Here is a 17,699-nt window from a genome sequence, read left to right as displayed (position 1 = left end):
AAAGCTTAAATGGCATCACTTCCGTACAAATTGTCATTTGGCCCTAAATTGTACATTTAAATGAAACGACTTCTTAAAACTTTAACGTGTTGTACACTTATGAGTATAAATTTACTTGAGGAATTCACTTTTATCATTTCTTAAAATAATGGGGAAGACATTTCAGTCTGCATGCACGTCCATTGCTCAAATGGCACAGTTGTGTGTAATTGAGCTAATGTAAAGAAAGAGCTAGCATAGAAGCTGATGAAGGCTCTACTGTGGCGAAATAAACTGCTGGAACAGTGCGGTGAATTCTTGTCAGACCTGTGTTGTGTTCCCGATTTTTGTTTTCTCATTCCAGATTTATTTCTCATAGATGTTTTCTCAGCCTTTTTTGTTAGGTAAATCTGATGTTGTTACCAAGTGTCTCATTGCTTTCCCTCAGACTCTGCACTGCGTAAACCCAGAAAATGAAAATGCCCCAGAAATCATAGTGAAGGGACTGAACTGTGACACCATCACCCAGGTGAAGGAGAAGCTTCTGGATGCTGTGTACAAAGGGATGCCTTACTCCCAGAGACCCAAAGCGGGAGATATGGACCTTGGTAAGACACAACATGGAATCAGAATTGGCTCAGGGGTGAAAGTACCTTTAGGCTTTTTCTTGTTTCTAACTTCCCTGATGTTCCTCCAAATCCCCAGCCCTACTAAAATGTCTCACTTCTGTCACCCATTTTGACTAAATACTCCAGAGAGCCTACTTCCATTGTAACCATAATTCACCTTCAATGTACTGAAGAAGAGATGCTAAATTGTGTTTGGTAAAATCTAAATTCAGATACAGACAGCAGAACCACAACTGCAGACTCAACTCAACAGTTTAAAAAATTTAATAAACTAAAACTCTGTCATGGAAAATACCATAGTTTTCTCTCAGTTTGTAAGTCAAGTGATAAGTCTCAATTTCCCTTTTGTTTAACAAACAGAAAAAAACAGCAAAAGTAAAGCAAAACAGCAGAAACTAAATATTCTACTGACATCTGAGACTCACAAGTGCAATATACAGCGTATATAAATCCTTTAAATTTGAAACTTGAAGGGAATGTGGTGCCAAACTGGCGAAAGCTACAATACATGAAAATGAGCTTAAAATTAAACGTTCATAAGCCCTAGTGTGGGTAGTTGATTTAAATGTCTTTCTCCCATGGGCAGAATGGCGGCAGGGCAGGATGGCACGGATCATCCTTCAGGATGAGGACGTGACAACCAAGATCGACAACGACTGGAAACGACTCAACACTCTTGCACACTACCAGGCAAGACCAATTCAGCACAACAGCTCAAATTATGGCAGAGGCACACTTCAGAGTTGCTCCAGGCCCAGAAATTCCATTATATTCCATTATAGAGTTTTATTTAAAAAATACTTCCTGAGCTATTTTAGATTTCTAATTGGGTTCCATTTCAGTTGCAGTGAATAAGAATATTCAATGTTCCCATTTGTTCACGGATGTCGTGAAAGAGGGAGGAATTTGGAATTTCTACTAAAAATGTGCAGTTATATAATATACAAAACAATATTTGCTGCAAATGTTTTGCTGACATCATATATTGGCGAAACACCTACTTGTAGTTTTATAAAAACACATTAGCATATTTATAGATACTTAAACAATGTAATGCAAAACTGACAAAAGAAATAATTACCAACTTGGTTGTATTAATCAGTATTTAATACTTAAATTTTCCATGAGGAGATATACGTTATAGCATAGGAGTGTTTTGGGGAATATTTGTTATCCTTATCTAATGTTGATTTTCTTCATCCATGCCCTCTTCATTTCTAGGTAACGGATGGGTCAGTGATTGCTCTAGTACCGAAGCAGAATTCAGCATACAACATCTCTAACTCCTCCACTTTCACCAAATCTCTCAGTAGATACGGTAAGATTTGGGAGGTTTTTTTAAATATTAGGTCTTTTTATGTCTGATGTATTGCATGGAGAAGTTGTTCCAAAAACTTTTCACAAATTCAGTAAAAAATCCTAAACATTGTTTACAAAGATTCTGTGAAATGTAAGTGAAGAGCTGTCTTTTAGTCATTGATGCAGGCAAGGATGATCCCAGGAGCTCAGGTGATTTTCAAGCTTGTCATATCTAGGATTTCTTTTATTTAAATTATTTTGCTGAGAAGTTCTTTGTTGGGAAAAATATTTCATTAAACCAGAGCCTGACACTCCTGCTCTTCCCACAATTTTAAAGCCGTTCCGATTATGTCTCAGAATGACAGGCATTAAATTCAGCACCTAATTTTGCCACAGCATAAAAAACGCTGTCTAACCGGGAGACACATGCTGTTTTTACAACTGACAAAGCCCTGTTCCTTTTTTGCAAATTTCAGGTGTCAGATTTTTTTTGTGATCAAATTGAGGTAGCTATAGCAACAGTGATACTACCACATGACTTAAATGAATGGTAGCTTTATGGTAACAATTCTTCTGTAAAAAGGTAGATCAATTTAATTTAACTTTATGAATACTTGGACATCAATGGCATTGAATTATTTATGGTGTTCTAGAAGAAACAGAGGCAGATGCCCCATTTCCATTTGATGAAAATGTAGAAATGATGGCAGTATACAATTTGCCAACACCAGGCAGCAAAATGCCATGTACCTCTACTGTATCTCTGCATTGTCAAAGAAAACAGCTTAGTTTAACTGTGTTCACTAGGTATTATGTCTCATATAAGGCCATTTGTTGCTAATGATTTTTCTGCAGTGAGCCCTCTACCTTTGCATGCAGAACTGTGCAGGTGAGGATGAGATTGCAATTGATTTTCAAATGTGTAATAAAACTGTAGGGGCATTGTATTGTGTGTGAAGATTAGCTTTGGATTTAGAACTCACAGTGTTATCTAATGAACAACTGAAGCCGATTCTCTGCAGTTCATCATTCTCAATAACCAGACAGGAGAGATTGAAGCTGTTTTTTTAAACAGCTCTTATAATATATTGGCATGTTTGTAGTACTGGGTAGTGTAATACAAGATGTTTTTGATCTGCTGTGAGAGAAAAGGGGAAAGTGCTATGATCTTCAAGTTGTATTTATTGAAACTAGACACAATGGACATTTGTGTCTTTAATAATTAACAAATGTAGTTTGTGACTCATTAGTGCAGGATTACTTTGGAACTATCACTTAAAATGAAGCTTGTGTGCTATCACCTTAAAGCCCTAGAGTCCGCACTCAAGACGTTTGTTTGTAGTTTGTGTGCTCTGTGTTCATGGTTTTTTTCTGTGTGCCCTGGTTTCATTGCACATACAAGCTGTCTAGATTTCATTGGCTTTTCTAAATTGTCCCATTTTCTGTGGTCTTCCAGTGGATCCACTGTGTGCCCTCTGCTTTAGGTTAAAAACAATGGGCCAGTGGCTTTTTCTAGTTAACCTCAATGGACTTGAGGTCTTTGTTAGAACATAATGTATTTACTCTGTACAGTATGTATATATTTTAAACAGTAGTATGATACTGCTGTCACAGAAAAGAAAAAGGCTACAGAAAAGCTTTGAACGTCCTGTGATTAAATTCATGAGGTTAATACCTAACTGCTCTGTACTCTAATTGTAGAAAGGCCTTTTTGATTCATGAAGAAATAGTTGCCTTTGAATTTGGGCAGAATTTATTTATTTTTTTCTGTCTGTGTCGCAGAAAGCATGCTTCGCACAGCCAGCAGCCCAGACAGTCTGCGGTCACGTACGCCCATGATCACCCCTGATCTGGAGAGCGGCACCAAGCTCTGGCACTTGGTGAAAAACCATGACCACTCAGACCAGCGCGAGGGAGACCGTGGCAGCAAGATGGTCTCCGAGATTTACTTGACACGGCTGCTAGCCACTAAGGTAAGGGAATTGGGGCTTTGTTGAATGACCTGCTTCACCCAACGAAACTGTTGGCATCTCAGCAGCTTGACTTCAGCTTCATCCATTAGATGAAAAAAACACACACACTTCCAACTTTGTTGTTTAGAAAAAGCTGCCAGTTGTTTTTCATTGAATGGATGAAGATTTTCCAGAATGAGATTTGGATGTTTGTTTAAAGAAAATAATAATGAAGCAGATGAGAATGTGGTTACGTGGTAGGTGGTTTTCTCTGAAGTGATTCACAGAGACTAGAGGCGGACCATGAATTATCTGCTGCTTCTGTCACTTACGGGGAAAAAAAAAACCTCTTTTGTTTTATTGTCTGAAGGACAGAGCACAAGGAGCCTTGTTAACTTTGTCAAGCTGGCAGAAACAGAGTTTGACCTGAGAACATTCTTGCACCACTTTTTTTAATGACTAGATTATTAGTAGTAGTTTATTTAAATGTAATCTTTTCACTAGTTGCCTAGTTGTAGTATTATCACTGCGGCTGGTATGGTGCCTTTAAGAGCTACATCTGTTACATTTGCAGAATATCTTTATCCAATTCTTCCTGAGAAAATAAGGAACATCACACTTGATTGCTTGCGCTTGATTGTTTTGGTCCTAATTGTACAAAAAAAAAAGAAATTGAAATTAGATGGTGTTAGGGGACTCTTGGGCAGTCAATTTCTTTTTTGCAAGGAAAAAAAAAAGAGAAGACAGGTAATGTATTCTAAATTGTGTGTTTTTTGAAGCCTGTGTGCCAGCAGGCCAGTGGGACCTGAATACAAGCCAGAAACTGCCTGTTTGGCTCCAAGTCAACCAGACTGTCCCTCTGCATTAATCTGAATAAGCAATTTAGAAATTAATATACCTTTTTGAGAGAATATTGTATGAGTAATGTTATGTTTTTTTCAACATGAAGTAGATTTGTTGACAAAGCAGAAATAAAATTCAAGTCACTCAGGATTACTCCCTACACCACCCCCATCCATAGATCTATGTCTGTACTTTCTCCTTGCACTGATTGATGTTGTGATTTCAAGCTATTTTCTTACTTTTAAGCTAAGTCTGACCCTGGGAGTAAGCCCAAATCAATGCCCTGTGACACAAATTAAACACCATTGTTTGTAACAACCTTTTATGAAGTGCTGATATAATATGCTCATCGATAAAAATCTATTGTTCTTTTATGTCTGGCAAGGGAATGGTATTAAGTCTGTAGGTTGGTAATGTGCTCTGGGTCGTTTATTACTCTGGAATGGTTAATTTGCATTATTGGCCTCTGAGCTCGGCTAGATAATTTGCAAAAGCTAAGCACCTAGATATTCTGCTTGCTCTTACTTTTTCTGCTGTTGGGACAACAAAGTGCAAGTGTGGATTTTCTGGGTCGTTATTGTTGTGATGTAATACTGCCAATTAATCCATCGTGTTCAAGACCACATTTTTTTCTGCAGGATCACCATTTTATTTTTTTTCTAAGGGGGCACTTCCAAGTCCTGGAATTGTAGTCTACCTTCCCTTCATTTTAGCTGAATTGTTGATTTGCTTTCTTAAGCACATTATGAGACTAAATGTGATCATTTGAGCTTTTGAGTTGTTTTCAGCTATGAACCTCTTCATGAGTAAGTTACGTAAACACATTATCAACTTGACTTTCTTTAGTCCACCTGTTCTCCTAACTTTGCTTGTCTTGGGCATGTTGTTTCAGGGTACATTACAGAAATTCGTTGATGATCTCTTTGAGACGATATTCAGCACTGCCCACCGTGGCAGTGCCCTTCCCCTTGCTATCAAGTATATGTTCGACTTCTTGGACGAGCAGGCCGACAAGCATCAGATCAGCGATTCAGATGTGAGGCACACCTGGAAGAGTAACTGGTAAGCATTTGTCTTCAACATTTCCATTGGCACTTTCTCCTATTGGGGCTTATGTGCATCACAATAGGCTTTTTTAACCCCTATCCCCAAGTTAAATTACTGTATCTTCTCATGCAGAATATACAGTACCACAGGTGAAAGATTAGCAGCACGCAACTTTCATGGTCATTGTAGTCATTGGAAGGGTTTAGTTTCCTTTGTCAGCAGCATTCTGAAATGAAGAAGTACTGGAAGTGGGAGAATGCAGGAATCTGTAAATTTAGTAGCATTGACTGTGGCCACAGCACCTTAGATTGACAAACAAGATTCAGAAGATAAGGCCTCAGTCTACACCACACAAACGGGGGGAGTACTGAGTGCTGCACTGAAGTATTTTACGCTTTTACTGTTGCTTAAAAATTGACTCGGAAATCAAAATTTGTTTTGATGTCTCTGATTGTGTTTTAAGTGGGACAGAGTTGAAGATAAATATTGTTTTGGATATTTTTCATATCTATTTGTTTTGTCTGTTTTGTCCTTCCAGCCTACCTCTGCGTTTCTGGGTAAACGTGATAAAGAATCCCCAGTTTGTCTTTGATATCCACAAGAACAGTATTACAGATGCCTGCCTCTCTGTGGTGGCTCAAACATTCATGGACTCCTGTTCCACATCAGAGCACAAATTAGGCAAGGACTCTCCTTCCAACAAGCTGCTGTATGCAAAAGACATTCCAAACTACAAAAATTGGGTGGAAAGGTATGTATGCCTTTTGCTGCATTTCTCAGTCAGTCCATCAATCTTCATTACGTTTTTTTATGGTGCACACCATCTGAAAGCCCAGTGCAGCATTTTGTGTATCTTTCATGCATCAGGTTTGGCAGAGAGGGGATGCCTGACTCAGTTTCAACTGAGAAAAGCAGGTGCGACTCTACTCTACTGCTTGATGTTACAGCAGGGTTTTTATTAAATTAAAGCATACATCCGGCAAGTGACAAATGTTTCAGTCGTATAAATGTACAATAAAAATAAATTTGTGTAAAGTTCTCTGTGTCAATTGGGTGCAACAGTTTGAGTGATTGATGCCCACAATTCAATGTCAGCATGCACAGAGCTGAGTTTTGAATCTCATGAGTTTTGGTGTTCTTGAATCCCCTGTCTTATCTCACATCATGTGCTCCTGGGACACCACTATCCAGGGTGCCGGCTGCTACTAATGCACAGTTTGGAGAAAGGTGCTCATTTTGCAACTGTGCGTAATGTTGAACTAACATCATTTTAAGTGACCTTGAAGATGTACACATTGAGCTGCTGTTTCCTCATTTGTGTCATATTAACAAGAACTGGTTTCAGACTTAAAGTATACAGTAAGAACATCAGGATGAGATAAATTTAGAATTGCTGCCATGTAACTTAAACAATTACAGCAATATATGTAATATGTTTTACACTGTATGATATATGATATGACCCTGCCATTTGCTCTTTAAGACGGGTCAATAATCTATTCCTGCTTTAAGTCTTATCACTGCAATGTCACAGAAAGCTGTTACCACAATACCAGCACCTGACAAAGATGTAATAAAGTCTGCTTCCCCAATGTTTAAAGGAATGTGCCATTCAATAATATTTCCATTTGGTCAGTTCCTCTGTAAAAATGACTCATCCAGATATACTTCCCCTATATCAAACCTAGACTTGCTTAATCAGTTTCCATAAATGATAATCTGAGTTCTTTCATCAGAAAAATTGTTTTTTGATTATTAGATTGAGGTAAGCTGTAAATGACCATAATTGAAATTGGGAACTCAGTAGAAATTGCCTTTTCTCTTCTGAGGTGAGAGGGGCGGATGTCTGTTTTGTGTGCTTTTGGGTGAAATCTGCTCTGCAGCATGGAGGGGGTTAGTAATTGGGATTGCCATTCTTTGTCTGTCTGCAGAAAACAAGCCAAGCAGGGAGGGAAGGTCTGATATATGTCATCTCTAGTGAGAATTCGCATGCTGTTGATTATCGAATGACTCAAAGCTGCAAAAGTGCTGCCAACAGACAAATATTAGGCTACATCACCTTTGCATTTGCTAATAAGTCAGGACATACAAATGCAGTATTTGTTGGAACAAATGAATCTATTCGTATTGCAAGGATAATATGAGTTATAATTATTTATGTCATTTATCACTGATATATCAATTATAATAATTAATCATTCTTTTTCAAAACATCTCTACAGTAGAAGTGGTAGTAAAAATGTTAACTCCCTGTGGTCTTGTAAAGAAAGGTATAGGGGGACTGTTTAAATCCAAACAATGGTACCTTAATGAAAATGTGGTCTCTTGCTGTTTCTGATACAAGCCCTCTTTCCCTCTTCCCTCTCGATCTCTTTACAGGTACTACTCGGATATCTCTAGAATGCCAGCAATCAGTGACCAGGATATGAGCGCGTACCTGGCTGAACAATCACGGCTACATCTGAGCCAGTTCAATAGCATGAGCGCGCTGCATGAGATCTACTCCTACATTGTCAAGTACAAAGACGAAGTGAGTCGGTTCTGTAAAGTGTGGCCTGCGTTCCCAGCTCCACTGCAAGATCTCTTTCATTTCCAGCATTCCATCTGGTTTGCCCAGTTTCCTTGCCTGTAAAAGGTTTAAGAAATCCCCTGCCCCTGACATGCCAAAAATCATTCATCCATTCTTTGGCTTAGTTCTTTTTCCTTATTTGCTTTTTGATTATGTCTGACACTTTGGTGCAAGTGGCCATGTTTTTTCTATGTATTCCAGCCAAAAGTTCTCTTGACACACTTTCTAAAGCCCAAGTAGTTGGGCTCTGAACAATCATGTTATTTATCCACACATGTTGCAACAACTGTGCAAGTGTTATACAGATACATATGATACAAATTCGCTTTTCGCTGTTTTGTGTCCTAATACGTTTTCAATCTCATGGTCAGTGTGACATTTTTCAGATGTCACAAATTTTCAGTACAGCAAGGTTGTAACAGAACTCAACAACAGCTCTAGTGGCTTGGGATACAGCAGCGATAGGCTGGGGGAAAAAAGGATTGAATCTGGACATTTTAGTGATATCGCACACCTTTGAGAAAACACCACTCTATAGGAAATTACAAATCATCTTTAAAGCAAGTTTGTGAATTCAAGGGACTAATGAAAAGAACGTTTGCAGGGATGTGACCCAATGCAACATGTGGTAATGAGGTATTTTTCAGAAACATTTAAAAAGAGTGTTGTATTGAAAGGAGTGGAATAAGAAATGGCAAGATAAGTTAGATATTAAATAAACCATAATCCATTCATCTTCTAACCTCTATCCAATGCAGTGTTTGGGGGAGTGAGAGCCTGTACTGGCAAGGAGTGAGCACAAGGCTAGATACACCCCGGACAGGATGGCAGTCCATTACAGGGCGCACACAAACATACACACACACACACACACTCACACCAGGGTTAATTTTCCCAGAAACCAGTTAACCTACCAGTATGTCTTTGGACTATGGCAGGAAACGAGAGCATCTGGGAAAAACCTTCACATACAGTACACGGGAAGACCATCCAAACTGCAGTCAGATAACACCCCAAGGTCCAGAATAAACCCAGGGCCCCAGCACTGAAAAGCTGCACTCGCCACCATACCACCATGCCAACCTAAATAAGTCACCTTCGTTAAATTAGATGTGATGTAACACTGTAAGTCACAAAGATTGCATGGTGGTTAATGGTAGGAAAACCACATAACAAAGGACTGTGTAGCCATTAAGTCAGTGCTTTGCATCCGTTAGAAGCATTAAGACCTTTGAGTGTTCTTGTCAACTTTGCTTAAGTATTACTTTGGATATGTTTTTTTGGTTCCCTATTGCAATCTGAAAGGGAGCTCATGACTGAAACAATAAGCTGTATTTTGTGGGCAGCATCTACCGTATAAATGACCTTTACAGTTTAGCTCCATCTTGAAACCTAATTAGGGACCAGTGGAACAGGATTTATTTCATTACTCCTGAGGTACAGCGATCCTGGGAGATAATTTCCCTCTGCGGGCAGAAAGATGGTCCAGGAAACTACATGTTCTAGATCCCAGCCTGACACAGACTAAAAGCCTGGCAGCTGGTAGAGTCAGCTGATAAGAAGAGGCTCTCATTCGGACTGAGTGCATGTGTAATCATTTTTTATGATGTGTGTTTCCTTTGCTTTTAGGCAGAGTTGAACTCTTGAATGATCCTTCGTCCAATTCCACATTAGCCTCTTCTTTCTCTCCCTAGCTAGCCCTCTCTCTCACTCTTTTGCTATCTCTAGTTATGTCTTACACTGAATCTTTTTTTCCTCTGTCCCTGTTCTCCTGTAGTTGTTCTTGTTAATGCATCACAGCTGCCTCCATTTACTGGGTACCATTCATTATATGTAATTACTGAGATGCAGCACAACCCTCACTCACAGAATTTTCAAAAAAAGGAATGATTATTCCATTATGCTGTTCTATAGTACAGGATCAGTGCTTCTGAATGGAAGCTGTAATTTATTCCCATTTAGATAGCCATATCTTGGTAATCGCTGCCTTCTTGATGCACACTGTGCTTCTTCCTCATGTTGCCTGTTATGTCATTGGCAGGGCGCCTTTTCTTCTCATTGCTGAACGAATACTGCCATTTTCTGGCTCATTAGTAATGCATAAAGAAGACAGAGATCTCCCTTGCTCCCACATTGCAGAGTGTTGTTTTAATAGTTGCCATATTAGCTACTAAATATTTTTTTTTTGCTGTAGCCAAATTGCGTACAATAAGGTGATAGCTCAGGGAGTTTCTTTGTTATACTGCCCCAACCAAAATAAAAGAGAGCCTTGCAATTTATAATGGAAAATGTTGCTCATTATGAATTGTTATAAATTAGTCATTCTTGTTGTTTTTTTTTGCTTTTTTCATCTGAAGATATTAGACACATGTTTCTGATTGGGGATCATTTTGCATGCTGAAAATTGGACTTATTGCTTTGAGAATAGGCATGTGGAACATCAGTCAGATAAATCATTTTGTTTTCACAAAGCCAAATTTGGTCCTGGGTGAGTCCCTCGGTCTGCGCTTTAAAATTGATTTTTTTTCTACCTTCACAATCCAAGTGAAAAATGGATTTTTCTCAGTTTATTAGCAACACACTCGTTCCGCTTGTTGCTTGTGCATGCATTGACACAGCAGGCTTTTGCTTCTAGGTCATCAGGTCTCGGTAATGGCTGGAGCAGGCAGGACCTGCACAAGCCACTGGCCGCCCCTGTTGAGAGGCCAGGAGGTTATAGCAGATTTCATCCTTGACGAGAGATAGGCAGCTAAGGTCCCAGCTGTCTCTCTCTCTCACACATATGCGCCGATTGACCCAGGAGTCTTGTCTCTAGCTTTTTTTTCAGGATGCAGTAGACCGGAAGCTAAAAAACAATTGCTTGGAGGGATCATACGGTCTTGCATCTTTCATTCCATCACTTGCTGTTTCTTTTATGTCTATGCCTTTTAGCAAGGCTTTGAAATAATTTGGTAGCTTGATTTAACTTGTATTTTAGACTCTAAAGATAATATATATGATCAACTGAGCCAAGAATAACATGATAAATATATTTAGAGCTTAAATAGGAATGATGTCAAGAAGCCCCTGCAGATATCAAGGAGTTGTTTGACTAGCTAACCTGTCCGTGCAGTGCAGAGCAGTTGTTCTAATCTCATTCTGCCACAAACCTACATTTTTTTTTACAGTGAAACAATTTGTGCTTTCCATGTCCCTGTCTGCTTTTTTGTTATGTATTGCTGTTTAAGATACAGACTTGGTGCCAAATGAATTTTGAGTCTTATGTATCAATGTGTATACTATTAATAATGCTTCATCAGACGAAAGACATTGCGAGACTTTTATGCTCACAAATCCAGTTTAAGAAAGACCCCAGAATGCTTGGTTAAAAACAAGGGGCAGATTAGCTGTAGATTTTGTAATTTACAGCTTTTAAATAGCTTTCCCTTCTCTTTATTTTCATTTTATTTCATAAGCCACTAAAAGTTTTATTAATTATGTCTTAAAGCATTTCACACTCCCTTTAATGAATAAAGGGTCCCCATTTGAGAGCTCTGCTTCACGTCTGAGTACATTATTGCTATTTAATGACTCTGAGCAAGCTTTGGAAGACGGGCTGAGAATGAATTTTTTTACGATTCAAGCTGCTGTCCTGTTGCATGCAGCAGGCAGAACCATTGATCGAATGCCTCTAGACAGAGGAGTGGAGTTGTCTCTTAACTGCTACTCCCTGCTAATGGAGTGCCAGGGCTTTCTAATCTTATAATTAATAAAATGGTTTATAAAAATCTGCTTTTATAACCCCACACTCTCTTCTCCACATCACTACCCCCACCCAGGCGTAATGCACTTATTTGCTGTGGGCCATTAGGACATTAATTGGGGCTCTCCTCATCGCTCTGAGAGATTAGCTCTTTAAGACTGCAGATGACAGTGATGGAGCAGTTGGACATGAAACGGTCATTGTCAGATCCCCAGAGCATTCTTCCTGTCACATTACAGAAGACGTCTTTTCCTCTTACACTTCTGACAAGCCCCACACGTTTGTTCTTTACGTTGTAAAGAATCGAGTGCTCTCTGTGCTATATTTAAGTAAAGCTTGCTTTTCTAATGCTGTTACGTCATTAAAAACAGTGTATGGAAGCCCTACATTGGATAGTATTCTTTGTTACAGTATTTGCAGGGTGCGAGTGTTTTAGATGTAGATTTGTTCTTACCTTTCTTCGTCATCTCCCTTTTCTCTTTGTCAGATCTTGTCTGCTTTAGAAAAAGACGAACAAGCCAGGAGACAGAGACTGAGGAGTAAGCTGGAGCAAGTCATCGACACCATGGCTATCGCCAGCTGAAAACTCTGTCTGTGGCCCTGAGAAGAGTCTTGCTGAACACAAACTTAATAACTGAGAGAACTAAAGCAGTGCACAGTGGATCCTGCAGGACTGGGCATGTGTAGCCTGTCTCAATTAAAAGCATTTAAAGTGTTTTTTGTTTGTTTTTCTAAAGATGCTATCTTTTCATGGACCCAATTAATAACTGAGCTGAGAAGAAAAATGCAACTGAGACAAGGCACCTTTATGGATTTGGAGATGGTTTCTGGTCACTCTCTGTCACAAAATGAAGCCTGAATGGGACTTAAACCTCAAGGACTTTTTTTTGTTGTTGTTGGTTTTATTTTATTTTTAAATATACTTGACTGCCCATTATCTCTGGCCTCCTGCCACTAGTGTTACTGCTAAATTTGCACAATTTACAGGAATTAAAATACAAAATATAATTTGAGTTTTTAAAGTAAAAAAATAAAAGTTGAAAATGTTTCCATTTTAACAGAAAAAGGAAATTATTATTGAAATAGTTCTGTTATGAAATGAGTTCCATGCGCTTTGATATTTCTGACAAAAACAAAGAAAAACTTGTCCTGTGCCATGTTTTATTTGAATGTTGTTTAGTGCAAACACATTTTGTTAGATTAAAAAATGTGCTATTATTTAAATGTAAACATGCCTAGTGACTGAAGTTACAGTAGAAAAAGTCAAAAGCAAAAAAATGAAAGCAGAAAGATTTAAACTATTAAGACTGTCTTTTTGAGCAAAAAGGTAGAACTTGTACTTTGAAAATAAGAAGTACTGTATATTTTTGTTTGCAACTCTTTCCTCATTACATGTGATTTCTCAAAAGAGCTATAAGGAAATGCAGGTTCTGTGGCATTTAATTTCTCTCCAGATTAAACTCACTAGCATTCTTGAAGCACATTATCAAGAATGGTTTAGAAAAGACATCTGAAAACCCTCTTAAAAATACAAAGCATTCATCCTGCTGGCTGAGCCCTGAGTATTTTAATCATGCTGGTTGGTTGAATGCTGTTTTAAAATTGTTTTTAAATCCTATAACGCACATTTCCAATTGCACAATAATTCCTAAATGAAGTATATTGAAGACAGACAGAAGAGAAGGTGATGCATAGAGAATCTGTATTTGGTGCAAAAAACTCTACAGATGTCAGTCCTTTTTGAGGTGTTCAAGAATAACATCATTTGAATGACGGCCGTAGCTGTTTTGGATAATATGGATATTTAAGTTTGGATGTCTCCATACTTCCCAAATTCTCTTGTCTTAAGATCTGCCAATAGAATTAAATACTGTATTTAGACTTTAACAGCTTTTTAAAAAAACAACAGAGTAATGAGGTTGCCGAAGGCATTTAGCTTCTGTTCAACAAAGGGGAAAGACCCCAAAGGATCAGGCTTTCTCCAAATATTATTATGCAGATCAAGGTGCAGAGAGTTAGTCATAAGTATTAAAGAGATTGCGATTGCAAGCTGAATGATCTGAGAAAGGGTTAGCTTTGAGGGGAGAAAAAAGAGCCTGGTATTTATCAGCTCATTAGCAGACCAAAGCTAAATAATCCCTTTAGCCCATGGCCTACGTAAATGGAAAACTGTTGTTGTTATGTGTATAGGCTTTTTAAAGAAGATCTTGAAAGTTTGATGTTGTGGTAAGAAATGTATAAATTGTTTTCTTCTTGCCTAAATTAGGCTGTGGTCAGTAGTGGTCAAAGTATATATTTTTTTGCTTGTTTTTCAGACAGTGAAGCTGTTATTTTCCCCTTTTTTCCTGTAATACAGACCTGTCACAGTAGCCAGTTCCTCAAAGATCATGGAAAAGGTCTTGGTTACCTTGCTTTAGTGGAATGTATGGTATAATTCTTTATATTTTTAAATCTCTACATTTCACAAAGAATGGAATGAAATGAAGACATGAAAATCTCAAGTATAACAAAGAGCTCAGCTTTGTGTGACAAAAGGTTTTAATTGCTGCTTAAATATGTGCTTATTTACAGGGTGAAGTGTTGTTTTTTTATTTTGGAAGATGAAGGTTTTGGCTGTGCAAGTTTAAATTTGATAGCATTGTGACAGAGTCACAGCTTTCTGTGTATATTGTGAGAACCATTCAGTTTCCTGGCAGACACCCTAGTGTAACCTATAGATGTCCATCCTAGACTGGTGATGAGAAAGGTTGCTAAACTCTGGAAACCTGCCATGCTGTGATTTTTAGGTCAATCACTCAGCGTGAGTAACTTACACAAACAATAACTGTAAACTTTGAAAACCCTTATATCTGTCTGCTTATCGCATGCTTTCAAGAGATTTTAGTTTGCCCACGGTTTTCTGTCTCAAAAAATATTAGGGGAGCTGGTTTCCATTCCATGTGTTTTATTTTCACTGTTACAGTGTTGTTGGAGCAAAACTGTATGTTTTTCGACAAGGCTATTCCAGTTTTGGACATTTTTATAAATGAACCCCCACCCCCAGGTTAGCATTCTATAGTAATTTTTTGGACCAATCATCTGTCTCTTGACTGCAACTTCAACAGGGTTACTTTTAAAAGTGCTAAGCATCATTCTTTTTGGGAGCTGCTGAATGTGTGCCATATACAGTATCTGCTGGTGATAGACTTCTGCACATTAAGAAGAGAACACACACCTGAGGCACCAAGCCACTGTTTGCAGTGGTCACAGTTAAGAAGAAGATAAGTTGTTCTTTCACATTGGGTTGATCTTGATAGCGGACCATCTCTAGAGTCAGGTGGTCTGGGAATCATAGTTGTTACTGCCCACAGTGGTTAGGGTATGGTATTTGGGGAGGGTGTACAGGTATCACTTTTAGAGCATCGATATTTTCAGATTTAGTTAGCCTTTATAGCCATCTTTATATATCTAAACATAAAGATGGGATCATCTGTTTTTAATATTTGTCTTTGAAGACTTTTTTTCTTCTGTTAATTGGAAGAAAGATGATTTGTATATCATCCGTGCAGTATTATGTAGTTCAACACTCCATAAGGTTTCACTTGCCTGAACCCTAGACATCCTCTTAGAACTTGCTCCACATTTACAATGCCTTCAGAACCTGATTTTCTTTCCTAGATGAAAGCGGCCTAGTGTTCCGTTGTTTGTTTTTGAGATAAGTATGAGATACACCTTTTCCATACCTTTCCACCCTTATCTGCCTGCTAAATGCAGCTGACAGAAAGCTCAGTAGCAGGAAAAGTCCAGTTCTTAAAGTGTGTTAAATCTACTATAGGAAGCATACAATGTTTTTATAGCACTAAAAAAAGATAAATATAACAACTCGTTTCAGCAGCAATGATAACATTTGATTTTTCTTTGTTAAATATGATCATCTTTGCACTGTGGCTTTCTTTATCTAATTCTCTTCTATAAATGTTGTATGCTTACTACAGTGATTCTGATTAATTCATATGAGCATACGATTGGTTGTAATGTAGAAGAAGTGTTTCTGGGTTTACTTCAATATGTAGCAGCCTATCACTATGCAGGATAGTCGTTGAAGATTGTAAATCCGTTGGTTACATTGAAATGTTCAAAGTCTCAGGAGTTTTTTTTTTAAAGTTTTTCCTGGTTTGTTTTCAGGGGCTGGGGAGAGGGAGTAGGGGGTTTGGGGGAAGGGAGGTGGGGCCTATTGATTTTTGCATGTCTGCTCTAGATTGTAGATTGAGTTCCTTTTACAAATGCAACTGTTCAGGCAGTAGGCCTGATGTTTTGTTTGTTGTTTAGTTTTTTCTTTACTTTGCCACTTCTTGTACAAAATCAAGAGACTTAACTATACAATCCATTTCATTCAATGGTACTACACATTTTATTTTACATCCATAAAGGAACAAAGCTGGTTTGTGATGCTTGCTCTGATAGAGTATCTGAAAGGAAAGGAAGATGCTGTTAGATTGACTTGTGGATTCACACACTGAGCATTCGTTTTGCACAGAGTGCCTTGTCAGCTACAAAACATCTTTAGGTTGTTTTTACCTCACACTGGTGCATTTCTCTCCTACCGTACCTTCAGAGAAAAATACAAAATGCTGTTTGGCCAGCCCCATGAGGCTCATTAATCTGCCTGCTATACTAGAAACAGTTTTCAAACTGTTCTTTTACCCAGAGATTTGTTTCCACATCACTCCATATCACAAAATGTTTTCCAAAGCAGTTTAACAGTGTGCGTCCTTTCTTTTTTTAAAAAAAAGTGGCAAATTAAAATCAACAGTCCTTTTTAAAATGGGATAAAAAAATCAAAGGAATTTTAATACTAGAATACTGAGAACTTTTTAAGATTGTTTCAGACTTGAAACAACTGTGACAAGTTGGCTGTTTAACGCTCATTGTGTAAATATTCTGCTATTTCCTATTTTGCAGATTTACTACTTGTAAATAAACACGCATCAAGGAGAGATTAAACATTTTTTTGCTAAATAATGCTAGTCTTTCTTTTGGTTTCTTTTAAAAAACTGTGGTTATACGATTTAATTCTTTGGATTCATTCCTATATTACATTTGGCCAATAATGCTATATCAGTTCCTTTTATTTTATTCCTACTGTACTGTATATTAAGTTTGGCCAAAATATTAGAATTCTTCAATAGAACACTCAAATAAATGCACAAATAATGAGAGATTTTATATTTTACTGGGATTTGTGTTGAATGCAAAATGTTTACATGAGGAATTTAGTGTAGCTGTTGGTCAGTATTGCTGTGTTAATGTGAATAATATTTAACCAGGTTAAAACCCCCACGAGAAATATTTGGTCAAATCTAATTTGAGGTCATCCAATGAGTAGTTTGTCTGTATGGGAGCACCTGTAAGAAAAATTCCGGAACAAGTTGTGGTGGATCTGGCTGGAACACGGAGACAAATGTGCAGTTGTTGTAAAAAAAAATGATAGCCAGTGTGCACTTGGTGTACTGTAAAAAACAATCTTCAGTATGAGGAAGAACATACTAGGATGGCTCAGGCTGTGGAGTAGAAGCTGTCTTAATATTGGCTATTGCAAAGCTGAAAGTAAAAGCTACCAGGAGTGTCCAGTCCTGATCTTGAAAGGCCTGTGTTCCTGC

The 17,699-nt window shown here is 38.1% G+C and overlaps 1 protein-coding gene across 1 annotated transcript in view; it reads left to right on the top strand.

Annotated features, from left to right (window-relative positions):
- plxna1a (plexin A1a) overlaps nt 1–17,061 on the top strand; it is a 278,302-nt gene extending 261,241 nt beyond the window's left edge. Inside the window, exons 25-32 of the mRNA XM_006631093.3 lie at nt 428–587; nt 1,195–1,298; nt 1,830–1,926; nt 3,690–3,880; nt 5,595–5,764; nt 6,288–6,500; nt 8,129–8,279; nt 12,548–17,061. Coding sequence (XP_006631156.2) covers nt 428–587; nt 1,195–1,298; nt 1,830–1,926; nt 3,690–3,880; nt 5,595–5,764; nt 6,288–6,500; nt 8,129–8,279; nt 12,548–12,643 — 1,182 coding nt within the window. The 3' untranslated portion in view covers nt 12,644–17,061. The remainder of the gene's footprint in view (nt 1–427; nt 588–1,194; nt 1,299–1,829; nt 1,927–3,689; nt 3,881–5,594; nt 5,765–6,287; nt 6,501–8,128; nt 8,280–12,547) is intronic.
- Nucleotides 17,062–17,699: the final 638 nt, after the last annotated feature.

The sequence above is a fragment of the Lepisosteus oculatus genome, chromosome 4 (genome assembly GCF_040954835.1).
Source record: "Lepisosteus oculatus isolate fLepOcu1 chromosome 4, fLepOcu1.hap2, whole genome shotgun sequence".
Taxonomy (NCBI): domain Eukaryota; kingdom Metazoa; phylum Chordata; class Actinopteri; order Semionotiformes; family Lepisosteidae; genus Lepisosteus; species Lepisosteus oculatus.
Note: the sequence above shows the minus strand (reverse complement) of the source record. Positions and strands in the feature narration are given on the sequence as shown.